At 41.6% G+C, this 18,871-nt stretch overlaps 1 protein-coding gene across 2 annotated transcripts in view; it reads right to left on the bottom strand.

Annotated features, from left to right (window-relative positions):
- Herpud2 (HERPUD family member 2) overlaps positions 1-18,865 on the bottom strand; it is a 52,099-nt gene extending 33,234 nt beyond the window's left edge. For both annotated transcript variants that reach the window (XM_023713424.1, XM_004629576.2), the window contains exon 1: positions 18,397-18,865. In XM_023713424.1, coding sequence (XP_023569192.1) covers positions 18,397-18,543 — 147 coding nt within the window. In that variant the 5' untranslated portion in view covers positions 18,544-18,865. The remainder of the gene's footprint in view (positions 1-18,396) is intronic.
- Positions 18,866-18,871: the final 6 nt, after the last annotated feature.

Here is an 18,871-nt window from a genome sequence, read left to right as displayed (position 1 = left end):
TCTTGTACAGCAATTAACCACTAAGAAGAGTATATGTAGTGTATTATTTGTTGAAAAATAAATAAATAAATAAATAAAATTAAAAAAAAATCCAACCACCCCAAAACAAAACAAATACCTCAAAAAAGAAAGTGAAATTCTGAATTCAGACTGTTCCCAATTTACATTGTTTATACTTTATATCTTCTCCCATTCTGAACACACTCTTGTCAACAGCATTAACAACCTTTCCATTAGCAAATGCACTTACTGGTTTTAGCCTACCCTATATAGTATCAAGGTAATAAGCCTATTAGTAGCAACACTAGATGAAGTGTAAGATTTCTTGCAGCTTTTTTCTACCCTCAGGCTACAAGCCACTGGGGCTGCTCATCAAAATACTGTGTTTCAAAGTAACTTGAAAGATTTCATATAGCTGTGTCACACATTCTTATGTTTCCATTTAGGATATTTTTCTGATGTATCTTGGGGCTTTCTAAAGTTATATGCAATGTGCATGGAATAGTAAAAACTTTAGAGCAAAGAGGTTCAAGGTCTGCCCTTCCATCATTTTGTCTTAACACAACACTTAGATGTGCGCTCAATTGCCCTCTGCCTCCCACGTAACAGCTTCTGTGCTCTGCTCACTTTCTTGTGCCTTGTTTGCTCTGGAGGCTACACCTCAGCAATATAGAGACATCCTCCCTATTCTATTTGACAGATACATAATGATTCATTACACAGGACAGCTGATTAATGGGTATTTCTGTGTTTCCAGGCTTTTGTTGCTACACGGGTCCTCCTGTCATTTTTCCAGCTATCTCAAACTGTTCTCCAACATGATCGCTGATCATGGTACAGATGAAAGCAAGCTTGGAGTGGCAGTAAAACCTGGATTCAAGAGAAAAGGAGAAGCTGGGCATTGCGGTGTAGACCTGAAATCCCAGCACATGGGAGGCTGATGCAGGACGACCTCAACTTCAAGGCCTGAGACAAATAGTAAGACCTCAAAAAAAATTCAAAACAGCTGGGCATAGAGGTACATGCCTGTAATTCCAGCACTCATGGGTTGAGGCAGGAGGATCTCCATGATTAGAGGATACAAGTGAGTTCAAGGACAGCCTGCACTACACAGTAAGACTCTGTCAAAAAAAAATGAATAAAAAAAAAAAATATATATATATATATATATATATATATATATATGGAGAGAGAGAGAGAATAGTTAGAAATAATGAATATATTCACTTAAAAGGAATTTTATATATATATATATATATGGAGAGAGAGAGAGAATAGTTAGAAATAATGAATATATTCACTTAAAAGGAATTTTACACTAATAGAAAAGAAATAGGACAACAGGGAGAAGTGAGTCCAAAAGAAAACCTGGTATTGCTTCATTTTTCTGTGGTTTGGGGTTTCTTAAGAAAAAACAACATGTTTCCATGTCCACAGGAATAATCCAGCAGAAAGGAAAATACTGATGAGGCAGGAGAGAAAGAGGGAGGATTCCGAGAGCAACCTCAAGTCTCTAGTAAGAGGCGATATGTGCCAGGGCTGGGCTTTGCTAAGCACACCAGAGACCCCACATCCACAGCACTAGGCTTGGTTTTCTCACCTGGAAACCACGGCAACTACAGTACCCACCTCAGAGCAACACAAATGCGCACTAACCTTTCAAAGAACGCACAGTGTTAGGGAGCACAGACTATTGATTTTTAGCGCCTACACCCCACATCTTCAAGATCATCTAATGAGACTGTATGAAAGTTTTGAGAAGTTATGTGCCTGACCGGATATTGGATTCATTCACTGCCTACAATCCTGGTTAGAAACTATGAAAACAGATTCTGCTAAAGCTGCAATGCCTATCACTCTTCAGTGGCCAAAAACAATTTCAATCCATTTTAGAGCAACTCGCAAGATGCTGCTTTAATGACATCTGTAAGTAACGCAAAGAAAGCTTTTAAGTAGTTTTACCTTCTCTATACAGTGAGAAAAATACTTTTATGTTAGTTTAAAAAAAAATTGCATGTCCAAAATGGAAGTTATTTAACTTCAGATTTTTAGTGACAGAACACAGCATTAGCAACAGTTACTTCTAAGTGTAAGCAATCTACAAATGATATGCTGTCTACAGAGACAACCTCTATTTTCCCATTAAGCTATAATAGTAATGGTCTTAATCAGATCTAAGTAATAACTTCCAAACAAGATGAATAAGAACGTGCTCCAAAATTCAGGATTGGAGACCACTGATAAACACACATAAAGTATACTAGCATCTAATTTGAAAAGTTTATTCATAGGTTTAAGACCAATTTTTCCCAGAAATGACAGTTTCCTATCAAAGACTTTACAGACTTTACTTTTTCACTCTAGAAAGCCAACTATGAAAAATCTACAAGCTAAACATACTAAGGAAAATTATTTTAAAACAAAGGTACTAAAATCACAATAGTAGCTATAAAGTAACCATCCAAATTATCAATTTTGGGGGCCAGGGAGATAACTCAGTAGAATAAGGGCTTGCCTGGCAAGCGCAAGGGCCTGAGTTCAATCCCCGGTTCCACAAAAAAAAAAGAAAAAAATTATCAATTTTTGTAACAATATTAAAAACTAAAAATTAAAGATCGTGAGAAATGCTACAGAACTTCGTCCTCAGTCTGTAAACATACAAATAACACATTTAAGAGCTAGCACATACACCATATAACCAGATCCTCCCAAAGCTTACACCTGCTGAACCGGGGGGAGTGGGGGCAACAGCTCAGTCCTGGGCAGAGGAGGGACAAACCTGACCACCCCGAAGCAAAGGCTGTGCCGTCCACAAGGAGATGGAAGGCACCATGGCCTTCTCCAAGGCTCCACCACAGCCTCTGGGAAGAGGCTGAAGTGTAGGATAAAGTTTAGGAAGCCAGGCACAGTGGCACCCACCTACAATCCCAGAGCTCTGGAGGGCTCAGGCAGGAGGATCACAAGTTCAAGCACATTCTGGGCAACTTAGCAAGACCCTAGGTCAGAAAATAAAAAGGACTGGGGATGTGACTCAGTGTGAAGACCCTGGGTTCAGTTCTCAGTACTGAAAAATTAAAAATATAATAGGGGACCCCTGTGCATATTTCATGCATTTCACTGCAGGGTCTTTTGCTGAATTACAATCCAAGTCTAAAAACTAGATTCCTTCATGTGAACTACAAATGTCTATCTCTAGCCAAGTCCTCTCTCCCTCTCAGACCCAGACCTATATATCCAAATACTATCACATAATACCTTCGGATGTTTTAATAGACTATTCATCCCAGGTATGATGGTGCACACTTGCAGTCCCAGCACCTAAGACAAGAGGATGACAAGTTCAAAGGCAACCTGGACTACGTGGTAACAGCCTGTCTCAAAACAACAGACAAACAAATACATACAGACAGACAGACAGACTCAAAGCCAAAGCATCCACAATGGATCTTAACCCCCAGTTCCTCAAATCTTTCCTCCCATTTCTCCCCTACCTGAAAACAACCTGCCACTAGTTGTTTAAGTAGAAAACCTGGGCACAATCTTCAATTCTTCCTCTCATCTCACCTCTCACGTCTAACCAGCAAGTCCTACAAATTATTTCCACAAGTCTCTCTCACTCTAGCTTCTTTTTTCCATTTCCACTGCGTAGAGTACTTTTTCCTGGGTTTCTTCAACAGGCTCTTAGCTAGTTTTCCTTGCTTCCATTCTAAAGTCAGTAACTGGGAAAATCTTTTAAAAACACAAAAGCAATCTTATCATTGTCTCATGGGTTCCTACTACACTAGATTTAATTCTAATTTCTTAACCATGTCAGGCCTGTCATCTGTCTCTCTCCAATCCCCTCTGATGGTATTTTTCCCTTCTTACTCTCTAGCCAAACTAGCATTCACTCAGACCCCAAGCTTTTGCCAAAATGAGACTCCCCACTTGCAGTACTGTCTTCCAACTCTTGCACACCTGGCTCTGAATCACCCTTTAGATCTTAGGGTTAAGATCTTCTCTGCCAGGTCTTCCTTGACTTATGAATTATGCCCCCCCAACACAAACCACAACCTGTAAGTACGTTCACATCTGTGTCCCTAAATGGAATGAGCGTACCAAAACAAAAGGACCCAAGTCCCTCTTGCTCAATACTATATTCCCAGAGCCCTTAATTGCATCTGACAAAGTATATGATGAATGTAAGTATGTTAAAAAGAGGTGTTATGAGGGGGACAAGTTAGAACACACCTGTACTGTCAGTGCTTTGGGAGACAGAGGCAGAAAGATCACAAGTTCAAGCCCAGCTTGGGCACCTTAGTGCCTTCATAAGACTGTGTCTCAAAAATTAACAAGGGATGGGTTCAATCTCCAGTACCCCCACAGAAAGAGGAATTACAAGGTCAAAATTCATTTGAATTGTTTTACTTGAAATTCATATCAATTATTTTCCATGTAATCATTAAGGATAGATATAAAATATTCTGTCTATGAATTGTAACACTACTCAAACACTGGTGTGATTCATTTAGTTCATTTCTACCAACAGTACTGACATTAGCAGAGTATTAAGAAGAGACAATCACATTAGTATTTTTTTTCTCTGTCTTAGCAGTCAACATCAAATAAATTATTTCATCTTTGTATAGCAAGGAAAGATTCATGTTTAGAAAAACTGAACGCAAAAATTTAACAAAATTACAAAATGACCCTCCAAAGAAGAAAAAGTATGGACAAGGATGTAGCCAAACTGGAGCTCAAAGACTATTGCTGGAATGTAAAAGGGGGCAACCGCTATGGAAACAGCCTGGCAGTTTCTCAGAAAGTCAAGCAGTGTCACCCTACAACACAGTGCATTCTTACCCAATTCTACCCACAGGGTACATACCAAGAGAACTGAAAACATGTCCATGCAAAAACACATACTGGAATGTTCATAACATCGTTACTGACATTAACCAAAAAGTGGGAAGGCACAAATGTTCTCAACAGATATCTGGATAAACAAAATGTGATAGTTACATGTAATGAAATATTATTCAGCCAGAAGAGGAAATGAATGTTTACACCATTGATGAGCCTTGCAAACATCATTCTAAATGAAGCACACCAGGCACAAAAGGCCACAGAACTGTTTCCATTTTTACAAAATGTCTGGAACAGGCAACTGCAGAGACAAAGTAAGTTAGTGGTTATAAGAGGGTAAGGAAATGAAGAATGGGCAAGAGGTTTATTTAGATAGGTGATTTAAATGCCACTCAATTAGAAAACAATGATGACTACACAAGTGTGAAAACACTAAAAGTCAGAGAAGAACTACTTGTAAGAGCAAATGTCACGCAGCAGCAGCAGTGAGCCTCCCTTTCTCTTTTATTTGCTTGGGCTACAAGCCTACAGTGCCGCCCACACAGGGCAAGCATTCTGTCTTCGGGCCTATTTACTCTCAGAACTACATTAATCCAATCAAGGGGCTAATCCAGTTAGCACACACCCATCATCCAGGCACTCCCAAAAGCCCTACCTGGGAGTACAGAAGGCTCTGGGGGACATTTTGGATATAAACCATACCAATAACTCAATAAAAATGTTACTATCAACTAAATATACAAATACCTTCAAATACTACAAAATTTTTAAAGGAAAAGAAATTCTGTAATTTTATTGTAACTTGAAAAAAGACAAAAGTTTCTCATGTGCCTAAATTAGGTAAGACATGCGACTTACTAGTTCTTATTTCACTAAAAAAATTGGCTCTGCAGTTTAAATACCAATGAATTTAATTTATAGATCAGGAAGGCCAGTTAACAGATATAACAAAATAACAATAACCAACTAAATCTTCAACTTAGCTACTGTCATGGTTTGGGGTTTTGCAAGGAGAACATTTCAATACAGGACACATTTTATAAGATTATTTTTATAATCATCCAAAGAATCACACACAAGAGTGCAGGAAATCTGTCCACAAAGACCAAAGAATCCAGCTGAGGGCCTGGAGCCCACGACAATGTCCTGCATGAGTCCAGCTGAAGACCTAGAGCCCCTAACCATGCCTTCACAAGTCCAACCGGAGGCCTAGAGCCCAGGACACTGTCTCATGCTGGCCCACTTCACAAATTTGTGCTGGGAGGGCCCAAAGGTCAATGGTGGAAGCTAGCAAGTCTATGTCAGCAGAAGGATGGATCTGTGCTAACAGGCTGGGGGATCTGAACTGGAGGCAGTAAGCAAAGTTCAAGTGAGAACCAGAACTCCCCCATCAAGTACCACAGCCATGCACAGCGACATCCTGAGCTCCAGCAATGAGGAAAGCCGAGTTCCGGTCAGGAAAGCCAATGTGACAAGTTTCTCCAGAAGGCTGAGCTGTGCACTACCTTCACCTCCCGAGACAGAAAGTGATGCTCCAAGTGAGGACCAGAGCACCCCAAAGTGAACCACAGCCCTTCTCAGCAACACTGAGGTCCCGAGCTCCTCCTCCAATGAGAACAGCCAAATTCACCAGGAAAGCCAGCATGACAAGGTCCTCCAGCAGAACAGCCCAGGAGAACCAGCAGCTTCTAACAGCTCCATCAGCTTCTCTAAACAGCTTCTCCAGTTCTGCCTCTTATGCTACCGGCAGCAGTCCCCTCTGGTGGCTCCCACACCCAGCACTACACTAGTTCAATTCAGCTCAGTGTAACACGGTGACCACCAGTTAACAATCCACTATAACTATTTTGATATTTTAAACTATAGCATTAGGAAAACTACAGATTTTGAGAAATCAATCAAAATTCAATTTAACTTGCAAAGCACTGTAATATTATCTCTTTGGACCTGCTAATAACACATTTTCCACATTTTCCTCAACTGATAATTTATTTCTTGCCGGGCATGGTGATACACACCTGTAATCCCAGCACTTGCAGAAGAATTGCTGGGAGTTCGAGGCCAGCCTGGAAGACAAAGTTAAGTTTAGAGCCAGCCTGAACTGCATAGTGAAACCCTGTCTCAAAAAGGTGTTTAAAAAAAAAAAAAAAAAAAAAGGAAGTCTTAGTTAGGATAAGTAATGCTAGCTGCTATAACAAACTCCAAGATCTCAGTAGCTTTATACAATAAAGAGCATTTTTCTCTGAATATATATTAAAAAAATTTAAATGGTAGCCTTTGAATTTAAGGTTCCAGAAGACTCAGGATTAGCAAGTCAAAAAGTACTAATGAAACTGTCAATCGGAAGAGTCTACTGATGCTACACAGACTCCATAAAGTAATGCTAAGTCAAACCGCTTCTCTCAGCACCACCACTGCTCGTCCTGCTGCCTGCCCGTCCTGCTGCCTGCCCGTCCTACTGCTGTTTCCTACAATGGGAGGAACCCTTACAGTGCACTCCTTTCCCCACTGCACTGCTCCACCCCAACAAAACTGGTCACCCGACACACAGCAGACTCAGACTCAGTGAAACAGGAACAAGGTGAACGCTCTGCTCCTCACCTACTGGCCACTGCAAGGCAAAGTATGCTCACCTGCTGATGTAATATGCAAAACTAAACCCTAATCTGAAGAAAATTTTGTTTTGGTTTGGTTTGGGTTTTTTTTTTTTGGGGGGGGGTGTTGCTTTTGTTTTTGGTCTTTTTGAGACAGCTTCTCACTATGCAATTCAGGCTGGCCTCAAATTTGAAGTAATCCTCCTGCCTCAGTCTCCTGAGTACTGGGATTACAGAAGAGTTTTTCTTTCTAAAAAGTCTACATATAGCAGCATCGTATAGGCTGAGGCTGGAGAATTTTGGGGTGTTCAAGTCCAATCTGGGCTATACAGTGAGTTCAAGACCATCCTAAACTACATAGCAAGACTTTAATCTCAAAATGAAAACCTAAAGAAATAAATAAAAGTACCATTTACCATTATCTAAAAGTTTAATGTTTTAACTACATATCAAAACAGATAAAATGCTATGCATCTCTACTTCTTTATGTTATTTATTAATTTATTTTTGCATCTCTAATACACTTAAAATATTCTTGGGCCAGGGATATATAGCTCAGTGACAAGCACAATGTCCTGAATCTGATTCCCAGCATCTAAATAAATAAATAAAATATTCTCAAGTCTGATAGATGAGTTTAAGAAACAGTATTTTTTTTTTTAAATTGCACCTAGTTAGTACTAAAAGATTAGAAATTCTGTATCAAGGACTAAGTAGATCTCTCAAAATTACTTATGAATTTAAAAAACTCATGTTTCTTCCAGATGTGATGGCACATCCCTATAGTCCTCGCGTCCTACCTTCAGAGGCTGAAGCAGTAGGAACTTGAGTTTGAGCACAACCTGGGCAAACTCATCAACTCATGCAGACATGTCTCAAAATAAAAAAGGGTAGGAGTATAGCTCAGTGTAAACACCCTGGATCCAATCCCTGGTGCCACAGGAAAAACAAATTCATGTTCCTACTGTAACCAACTTTAGGATAATCAAATTCCATATGTTAATTTTTAATTGTTAATTTTTAAAATTTAAAATACCTAGCATGCTAATGGCTTACTAAAAGCAATTTCAACTGACAAGTTAGTCCAAAGATCTACAATCCAAATCCTTTCAAAGTAGTATCCATTAACATTTCAATATTTACAGATGGTTCAGTCACAAGTGTCAAACAGCTTGAAAGAGTAAGTATCAAGGGGTGCACAAAAAAGCATTTCTGGCAAAAGTGAATTTTGGTAATCTGTACTGGTTTACATCTCTCTTCCATTTCCAATTAAATCTACCCAATGTAAAGCCCAAAAAATTAGAAACACTAAACAGAAGCATGGTTATTCAACAGCCTCTAACCCTTAGATCCCTATAACCAATAGCTTGCACATTTTCCCCCCTGTGGTTCTAGAAACCGAACTTAGGACCTTTACACTGAGCTATATCTCCATTCCTTTGTTTTTTATTTTTCAAGACAGGATCTTGCTAAGTCACTAAATTCTCCATACTGGGCTAGAACTTCCATTCCTCTTGCCTCATCTTCACACAATGCTGAGACAAATGGTATGTACCAACGAGCCTAGCAGACTCTAAAAAAGAGTACTTTTCAGAACTCCAAAGGGACATTGCTAATTACTGGTTTCCAATCACAGGCCACTCACATATCAGATACACACATCTGAGAAAGCCAAAGTGCAGGGGCTGGTAGATTGTGAAAAGAGGTCAAAGCAACATGCTTTGAATCTCAAGATATGTCCCTGATCTTCCCAATAACTTACCAGGAGAGGGGCCAGGGAGATAGCTCAGTAGAATAAGCGCTTGCCTGGCAAGCACAAGGGCCTAAATTCAATCCCTGGTTAAAAAAAAAAAAAAAAAAAAAAAAAAAAAATTACCAGGAGAAACAGAAATAACCACATACTAGTTGTATCAGCATAAGAGTAAGACTACATTACCCATTACCTACGCAGCCTTTAGAAAACAAACCGCCCAAACACATTCAGTATACTAATTTGTGCTTTCCCAGCAGTACCCTCCCCATGACCACTGTTTTTCCTCTTGCTTCCAGACATCCTGGGGTCTGACCGAGTGCTGTACTACTCACTGTACGGAAGCACACAGCAGCGCAACGGTGACAATGGCCTCAGACATGTGAGCTACTTCCATAATCTGTTTACATCTACAAATGTTCATAATGCAAGGTCCACTCAAATCCATGAATTTTGCAACTCCAGGTTCTCTTTCACTTAAAGGTACACTCTCTGGATGGCCAAGTCCCTAACTGCCTTTCTTCATCTTATGTATAAATATTACATATAACATGAATAGCAGCACTTAAAAGGCCTAGGTGTCCAAGTTACTTAGAATGCTGCTTCAAGCCACTTTGACCCCAGGACTGGAAAACAAGGAGACAAGGCATGCAAGCCCAGAGAGGCAAACCTTCAACAAGGACTTCAAGGCGAGTCAGGCCCATGTGTCACTGCTTGGGCATAAAAGCAACCAGAAGGGGCAATGAGGAAGCGGGCTAATTAGACCTAGAAATGTGTGCTGTTTTCTCTTGGATAATCCATCCTACTGGACACTATTAAGATCAACTACATTGATATTTACATCTCTGATGATAATGTATAAACAAAGTTGAAAACTAGAGTAAAACCAGCCTTCTTGATGGCATCTGTGCCATTCAACAGCAAAAATCTAAACTGCAGACTAACAATTTCAGAACCTGAAATAAAGGACTAAATACATAATGATCGATGTGACATCACAGTGAGAATCACAGTCATTTCTATCCATAATTAACTGATGGGGTAACCAAACCATAAACCAATTATTAAACCATTCAAAGTCAATTTCACTGCTAAAATGTTTAAAAATTTGTGAACATTCTCAAAAATATAGCAACTGCCTAAATTCTTAACTAGAAAATATCTTCCCCTCCACAGCTCACTAAAGATCTACAATTTGTACTTAAAACTCCATGACTAGCAATATAGTAAAACAAAGCACCTAGTCATCAGCGCAGCATCCACTCTGAAAGCATAGCTTTTAGGAAATAAAAAGCTCTGATTCTGCCCCCTCTTGTCTGCTGGTAAAACTTTAAAATGTAAATGTCCCTGTGCACGTCTCTCTATACTAGACACCCTGCTAACCCCATCCCAGGGCTGCACGCCCTTCTGGGCTTCCACTGCACAAGCACGTCCCTCCTACACAACACCTGTCACATATTTACTTGTTTATATGTTGCCCCCACATGCCTGAGCTTCAGGAGGGCAAAGGAGGGACAGGGAGATGGCTCAGTAGAATAAGCACTTTCCTGGCAAGCACAAGGGCCCGAGTTCAATCCCCGGTTCTGCCAAAAAAAAAAAAAAAAAAAGCAAAGGAACCTTATTATCATCTTTACAATTAGCATAGATATTCAAAGTCCATGCTAATAAAATGCTAAATAAAGTCCTGGAAAGTGTGCTTTATGGGGAAACTAATACATCTGTTGTGAGTTTATTCAGGGAGAGAAAAACAAGATATTTATGTGGAGATTGTCTGTGACCAAGTCAAACCCATATCTGACCCAAAAGCCTGAATCTAAAGGTTTTGCGGAGTTTATCCTAAACTCCATTAACAGCATATAGACAGACACATCCCTACCTTGACTGGGATCCTAAAAGGATAGCTTCAAATCTCCACTCTTCCAAGAGGCAACTGTCCCAATTAGCTACATTCAACGGACCAAAATACAAGTAAAGCCACCAACTGGTTCAACTAAGTAGCTAAGGGAACTTTGCTTGGGGAAATTCTGCCCTTACTTCCAGGAGTTAAGGGACTATATAAGGCCAGCAAGTGGCTTTGACCCTTTTCCCTAATGAGTTAGTGGGTTCAAATAAGGAGACAAAAACTGCCAGGAGGCTTTCTTTGGTGCTTAAAGATCCCAGCATCTCTTGGACAGAAATGTCTATCTAGTCTGTGTTAGAGTCTCACAAGGGACAGCCTATGGAAACTTGGGTCTCCTTACATGGGACACCTTCTAAAGCAGTCAGACTTAGTTGTCTCCTTCTTTCTTTAGGCCCCAACCTAAGCCAATGGGAAACCTCTTGAACTTTGCTACTGTATGGATTAAACCAACTTTACTGCTAGGCCATGTTCTTGGTGAATGGGAAAGGTTTGATTCTGACCATCTGAAACAGAAACAGCTTATCTATTATTGCAATATAGTTGGATTCAAAATGAACAGATGGGTATGGGATCGTACTCTGAACTACGAAACTATTCTCCAGTTACAGTGTTACTCTTTAAAATACGAAAAGTGCAATGATACCCCTCATGTACAGGTTTCTATGACTTTTTATAGGAAAGATAGGAAGGACCCAAAAACTAAGACGACAGTCCTGACCTAGAACCATCTGTCTCTCAGGGGAACATGGATCTCTCTAATCTGCTTGATGATACTGGACAGCCTCTTCTTCCTCCTCCTTAGGAGGAAGGGGGTCAATAAATGATGCCCCTTTTTCAGTTGCAGATGCATAAGAGGCTAGGAACTCTCAAATGAAGGATGTGCTTTAAAAAGGGAAAGAACCACCCTGGGATGGCTATTCTCTATTCACCAGGACCACACTGGGCCTATAATACTAGTCATGGACTAAGAATAATATCTAATATGCTAGCTGCTCTTACCAAGGAGATAGAGAAGTGTGCTGAGTCTTTCATAATCACAGAGCCTTCTTGCAAAGAAGAAAAAGCACTAGTAGGACATCACTTCACCTGTCAATCAGCCCAAGATATTTGGCATACACTACAAAAACTTCCCATGGGCCCACAGACACCTATGACCCAAATGCTGGGCATGGCTCTTTCGGTGTTCAACAATCAGAACCCAGAAGAGGGGCAATAGAGAAAGTCTGAGATTATAGCTGTCACAACTGGCAATGCTTTAAACCAACTCAAATCATCTAAGGGAAAACATAGGGACAATTGAGATTCTTGTTTCAAGTGCAATAAGACTGCAAACTGGACCTGCAACTTCACAGAGCCACTGCCCAGCCCCAGCTCTGGGTGTGAGGCAGCCAGTGTGCCTGACCTGTGGCACTGGACGGTTGTTAATCCCTGCTCCCAAGAGGGGCTAGGCCCATCAAAATCCTCCTGTACTGAAGAGGGCCAGGGGAACCTGCAGTGTCTGTGTCCATGGTTATCACTATCTCCTCTGAGGAACTGTGGGTAATCTTAGATGTCATGAGTGGGCCAATTCAATTACTTCATTCTGTTTTGACTTACTTCTCTAGAAAACTTTCCTCTGCATTTATAACTACAGTTGGGGTTCAGGGGACCCCTAATCAGAAATTCTTTTCAACTGTACTAACAGAAGAAGCTGTAAAATTAACTCTGGGAAAGAGACTAGAAGTCCTGACTCCCCATTAGGGCAGAGCTGTTGTGGAGATCAAGGTTTACTTGTGATTAAAAGGGGAAAGGCTTGCCAAGTATCAGGCCATGCTCTTAGGCACCCCTGAGGGTATTATAAAAACCTGTGCTGCTGTTAACCCTACTTCTTTTATGTCTACAGGCCCAGAAGTCAGCCACTCTTGTGAACCAGTGATCTCCCAGCCCTATGCAAGCAGGCACATCATCAGCGACCTGCCCCTGCAAAGTCCTGAGGAAGTATGGTTCACTGATGGAACTAAGCTTGCCTATAAAGCACAGGCAGGAAATTTCACAACTCCCAGAGACAGTTCATCTTCTCATGCAGGTCATAGTCATGCACCATAAAGGGCACTAAAGAGACATGCCTGAAGTCTCCTTGGGAATTCAAAAGTCTGATAGGGAAACAAGAAAGACAACCCAACAACCCTCAAAGTCCCACACCTATTCCCTCATTCCTGAGGAACTATTCTGGTCCGTCCTCAAGGGACATACTGACAAGAAGTAAAAATACTACTTGGGAAGGGGTCCTCAATATTCTGGAAAGGTAGAGAGAGCCAACCAGACCCTAAAGCAAGGTCTGGCAAAACTAACTTTGCCAAGAGATGAGTGAGTCTTGGCTCCAATTGCTTCCAACTGTGCTCATGAGGGTTTGTGACATACCACAAACTAGGCTAAGTTTGAGCCCATTTGAGATGTTACATGGGAGGCCACTTCTATCCTCTGATACACCAGGAGACCCAGAGACCACACAGCTCTTACAAGATCTCATTAATCTGGGTCCAGTTCCACAGGCTACCCAGAGGTACAGAAACAGTCTTACTACCTCCTGGCCTAGGAGGATCACCTAGTGTCTGCCCTAAGGACCAAGCACTTGTAAGACTTGGAGAGGAGACCATCCGCTGACCAATTAAAGCCAAACTAAGGGGGCCCCTTCTCAGTAATCCTTGCCACATCCACTGCAGTAAAGATGGCAGAGACAAATAACTACTCCTTTTTCTAGAATAAAGCCAGTCCTATCTATACTGCATAAGAACAAGATCACCCTTGGCCTGGGATATAGCTCAGTGACACAGCAACTGCCTAGAACAAGATCACCCAAAAGGAGAAGGTACCCCTGTGTGCCTCTGGAACACTTGAGACTTCTCTTCAAAAAACAAATCCCAGTGCCAATACAGGAAACGTAGAAATCTTACCTGCTCCTCATATGTTGGCTAAGAGTGAAGCACAATATAACTCTTTGTTTTCTTTCTTTCTTTCTTTCTTTCTTTCTTTCTTTCTTTCTTTCTTTTTTGTATTTTGTGCAGGGTCTCCTAGTGATGTTCCTGTTTTCAAGCCTCCCAGTACTGGGATTACAGGCATGTGCTACCATGCCCGGACTGGGTCTGCTCAGTGCACCCTGGGGGCAGGGCCGGCACAGCATGTGGTGCCAAGGATCAAACCCCTATCCCTGTGCTTGTAAAAGCAGGCGCTTAGTACGCTGAGCTATCTCACCAGCCCCCTTGTTTTCTTTTCTTCTTTTTTTGGCGGAACTGGGGATTGAACTCAGGCCCATGCACTTGCCAGGCCAAGTGCTTATTCTACTGAGATATCACCCCGCCCCCTCACCTTGTTGTTTCTGACACGTTTTTATTTCTTCAGCCCAGCCAGTGAGCCACAGCACCTCAAGACAAATGGAAAAGTAATAATGCCCAGTTATTAGCGTCTGCAGCCCCTTCCAGCCTGAAGAAGCTGTCGAATACAGAAAACTCTGCTCCCTCTGCACCCCATGAATTACGGGGATTTGTGCCTCTCAAAGGGAAATGACACAGAAGATCAAGAACTTGCAAAACTGGCTGCAAAAGTAGGTGATCTGTTCACTGTAGAGCCTGGATACATGCAGAAGGGCTCCCAAAGCCCTGCCCCCAGAATCAGAACTCAAGGAGGTTTTCAATAAGGTGGTCTAGACCTGATGTCAGCCTGAGGCGCGGGATCCCAGCACCGCTTCGCAGCACCCATATGTAGACCTTTTCGTGAGTTTCTTTGAGATGTGGACAGTATAAAGGGACACATGCCAAGAAGAGCTCACTATCATGACTTTCTTTACCATAGCTCTCTCCACTTCCTCTTGAGTGTGCTTTTATCTTGTTTTTTCCTCTTTTATTCTGCCTAATCTCACTCTGCAGAGCCAGTTTCTCCTCTGATCTTCACTTTCACTTTTTCAAATAAACTCTGCCACTGCTTTTTAAAAATATATAAATAAGCATAAATCTCCATTTTGTCCCCTCCAAAGCTTATCACTGACTTTCCTTGAGGCTACTGCTTACAGGAACCAAGGCCCTCTACTTTAATATCATCCAGAGCCATCAACATCCCTCTTTCCTGAGCAGGAAACTCCTCCTGCTGCAAGGCACCAGAGGCCTACTCTGCTCCTAAATTCACCTCTTCGCTAGGGAGAAGTACAAGGAAGAGGCACAGAAACGATATCTTAAAAACCAAACAGCAAATGGACATAGTGGTGTATAGTTATAATCCCACCTAGGATCACAGAGGCTGGGGCAGGAGAATCACAAATTTGAGAATGTAGTCCAGCACTCCTTGCGTTCAATCCCTAGCTGTAAAACAAAACAATCTAAACCCCAAGGTAAAATAGTGGTAGTTACAGCTCCTTCGAAGGCTGAGGCAGGAGGGTGGCTTAAACCTGTTAGTTCAAGGCCAACCCGGGAAAAAAAAAAAAAAAAAAAAAAAAACCAAGACCTTATTCCAAAACAAAACAAAACACAGGAATAACACAGGAAACAGTCAATGCTAACTAGGCACTGTAGGTGATCTTAAGAACCTAAACTTCTGTTAGGTTGTTTTTTTCTGAATGCTAGACAACCTTATAGGGTAAACTGTCAGGATTCTAACACCTATGTTGATAACTGCTATGGTATCGAGTACCATAAAACAGTTGCTCAACAACAGGGATACTCCAAAGTAATTTCAAGTGGTAAATGTAAGCCTGTCAAATCTAGAAACTACACAAAGATTTCAGTGAAATTATAAGACAATAAATATAGGTAGCCTTAGCACATTCTCATTAACCCAGAAATGAATTTTACAACCCAGCTAGAGAAAATTCACTCAAGAAGAAAAAAATTAGGTTTGTCACAGATGAGGCCATTAATACGATACGGATTATTTGATTTCACCTCCAAGTTTCTCCAGTCTCCAAAAACCAGCAGGCTGCAAAGGAGATAAGTTTTCAAGCAGTTGACTAAGCCCTACAGGCACTGCCTGTCCCCTCCTGACGCAAGACAGGCTCACCCCAGGGCACATAAGGCAAAGAGATTTCAGGTATGTTTTCAAAAGGAAAAAAAGTTTTAGAACTGGACCTCATACTTGAGTACATTTTAGATATCTAAGAATATACTTTCAAATGGTATATGGGCCATGCTGCAAACATTATTCTCTCTCAGGGCCAGGGAGACAGCTCAGTAGAATAAGCAAGGTCCTGAGTTCAATTCCCAGTACTGGGAAAAAAAAAAAATATTCTCTCTATGTAAGTCTATGACTTCCAGTTCTGACTATCAGAAAAGCTGCTTTCTACTTCAAAAATGCACAAAACTAATAACATGCAATATAAAGAAAATCTTTTATAAAGCACTTCTGCCCTTTGGTTTTCCTGGGTTTTGGTCCCCCACCCCCACCCCCCACCTCAGCCCCAGTACTGAGAACTGAACCCAGGGATTGGAGCACACAGCCTTTCTGAAATTTTATTTTGAGTCAAGGTTTCAGTAAGTTGCCCAGGCTGTTCTCAAATCTTTGATCTGATCCTGCTGCATCAGCCTTTTGAGCAGTTAGTATTACAGGCATGCATCAACATCCAAGTAAACAGAAATTCTTTAACAAGTTGTTACTTATTATGTAAAATTCTCAAATAAAAGATGTTTGTTTCATGTAATTAAATAGCCCAGCTTTCCTCCTACTAAAAATATCTGTTATCACCAAGTACTGATAAACAGCTACTACCAACTGGTTTTTCTAAAACCCCTGTTTTTGCAATAAATGTCCTAATTCTGTGGTTGGCCTCAAAGTCTAAAAGCCTAAACAAATTCAATACTGAAACAATGGGTTGGGCTTGGGGGCATACCTGTAATCCTGGCACCCAGGACAGAGAATCCCAAATTTCAGGCCAGCCTGGCCCACACTGTGAGACCCAGTCTCACAAAAGCCAAAAGCAAAACAAAACAAAAACAAATGGTGGCTCAGCAACCACTCCCACTCTGAGTATCTGATCCAGATCAAGGGCTTCCTTACTAAAGTACATAAATATCCCTACCAAGTACAGTCGCAAGGAAAGGGAAAAAAGAATTAAATGTGCTACATACAGTAGTTCCCTACAATGCGTGTAATCATCATGAACTGTAAACATATATTAATAAAAAAATTTTAATTTTTTTTTTTAAACCACGGTACATGGGCATGGTGGCACATCTCTCAGGAGATGGAGGCAAAAGGATAACGAGTTCTAGGCCAGCATGTACTACATAAGGAGTTCAAGGCCAGCGTAAAATATACAGCAAGACCTTGTTTCAAAACAGCAAAAACAAAAAACAAAACACAAGTTCCTATCCAAAAGACCCACACGCTTAAGTATTCCTGTTGCAAAAAAAAAATTTGTTTCCCCCTAAAAGCCACACCTCTTCTTTATTCAAACATAAGGTTTAGTAACTGCACACTAGTTATTCAAGAATGAAAATTTTTAAAAAAAGAATGAAAATTTTACACAGAGGTGACATGACATCACACTCCTTTTCTAAACTGTTCTACAATTTAATTATCCACTATGTCCTCTCAGCTCTGACTTTGGGAAAAATATCGAGTTATACCATCTGTCTGACTTTATTTACCTTTGCAATTTCTAGGTGGAATTCAAAGCTGCAACTAGAATAATGCGATTCGAGTAAAACAGGAAATGTAAAGGCCTTCATATATGGAAATATGAAAGCAATCAAAATAAGTATCAAATGGTGGGTGGGGTGAAAGGACTGTTCCAAGTTACAGAAAAGTCTGCAGCTTCTTCAAAAGAAAAGCAAGAAAAGGTGAAAGAGCTAACCTACTTGTAAGTCTGAGCCCTGAAACACACAGTTTTGAAAGCATTATTTCTATACGAGTCGCACACTAATTTCTAAGAAACAAAATTTTCTTCACCGTAAACAAATTTCTGGTCCAGGTATTGAACAGCAAAATGGCACTTTCGTTAGCAATCTGTAAAAAGTTTCAATGTGGGTTGTTGCACTCCCTTTAAACAATAAAATAAAAAGAATGCATCTCATCCTCAAATTAGGTTGACGTGAACCCCAAGGGAAGCGCTTCCTACTCCACACCTGCCATATCTTACGTCTCTTGATATTTCTGCATACCCTTACTAATTAACTGAACCTCATCAAGAAAATACTAATGGTGGTTCCAACGCTCCGGGGACATCCACAGCCTCAGAAGTGAAAACACTGACACACGGAAGGAGGGCGTGAGCAGGGAGAAGGGAGGTACGTGGCACAAAAGGCTGCAGGTCGGAGCAGTGGTGCCCAGCCGTGCACACTTACTGGTTTGCTAGGGTACACGTTAGACAGATGCGTTTTTAGCTTCCCCACGGTCCAGTTCAAGAAGCAGCTAATAGTCTGGTCACTGTATTTCTGGTTGGGCGCTTTGATGATGAGGGTCACGGGAATCTCCATCCCACTTTGGTCCATGGCGCCCCCGAAGCCTGAGAGTCCGGAGTAGCAGCGGATCCGCCCTAAGGAGCCGAGGTGTCCCCGCCGTCGCGGCTGTGGTGGGGACGGAAGTGAGCTCTTAATACTCAGTGTCCTGGTCAGTCACGAGTGCATCGGGCGACACGAAGGCCATCGCCAGGACCAAGGGTGGCCAGAGGCGGCGGCGGCTGGGTCCGGGAGCCGGGCCGAGGGCGCAGCGGTCCCCGCCAGGTCTGGACTCCGCCTGGCTCCGGACTGCGCAGGGCGCCGGGCGAGGGCGGGACAGCAGGGTCCGGCGGCCACGCAACAAGGCCCCGACGCGACGCCC

This window comes from Octodon degus, unplaced genomic scaffold (genome assembly GCF_000260255.1).
Source record: "Octodon degus isolate 3935 unplaced genomic scaffold, OctDeg1.0 scaffold00031, whole genome shotgun sequence".
NCBI lineage: Eukaryota > Metazoa > Chordata > Mammalia > Rodentia > Octodontidae > Octodon > Octodon degus.
This window is presented reverse-complemented; position numbering and strand designations above follow the sequence as displayed.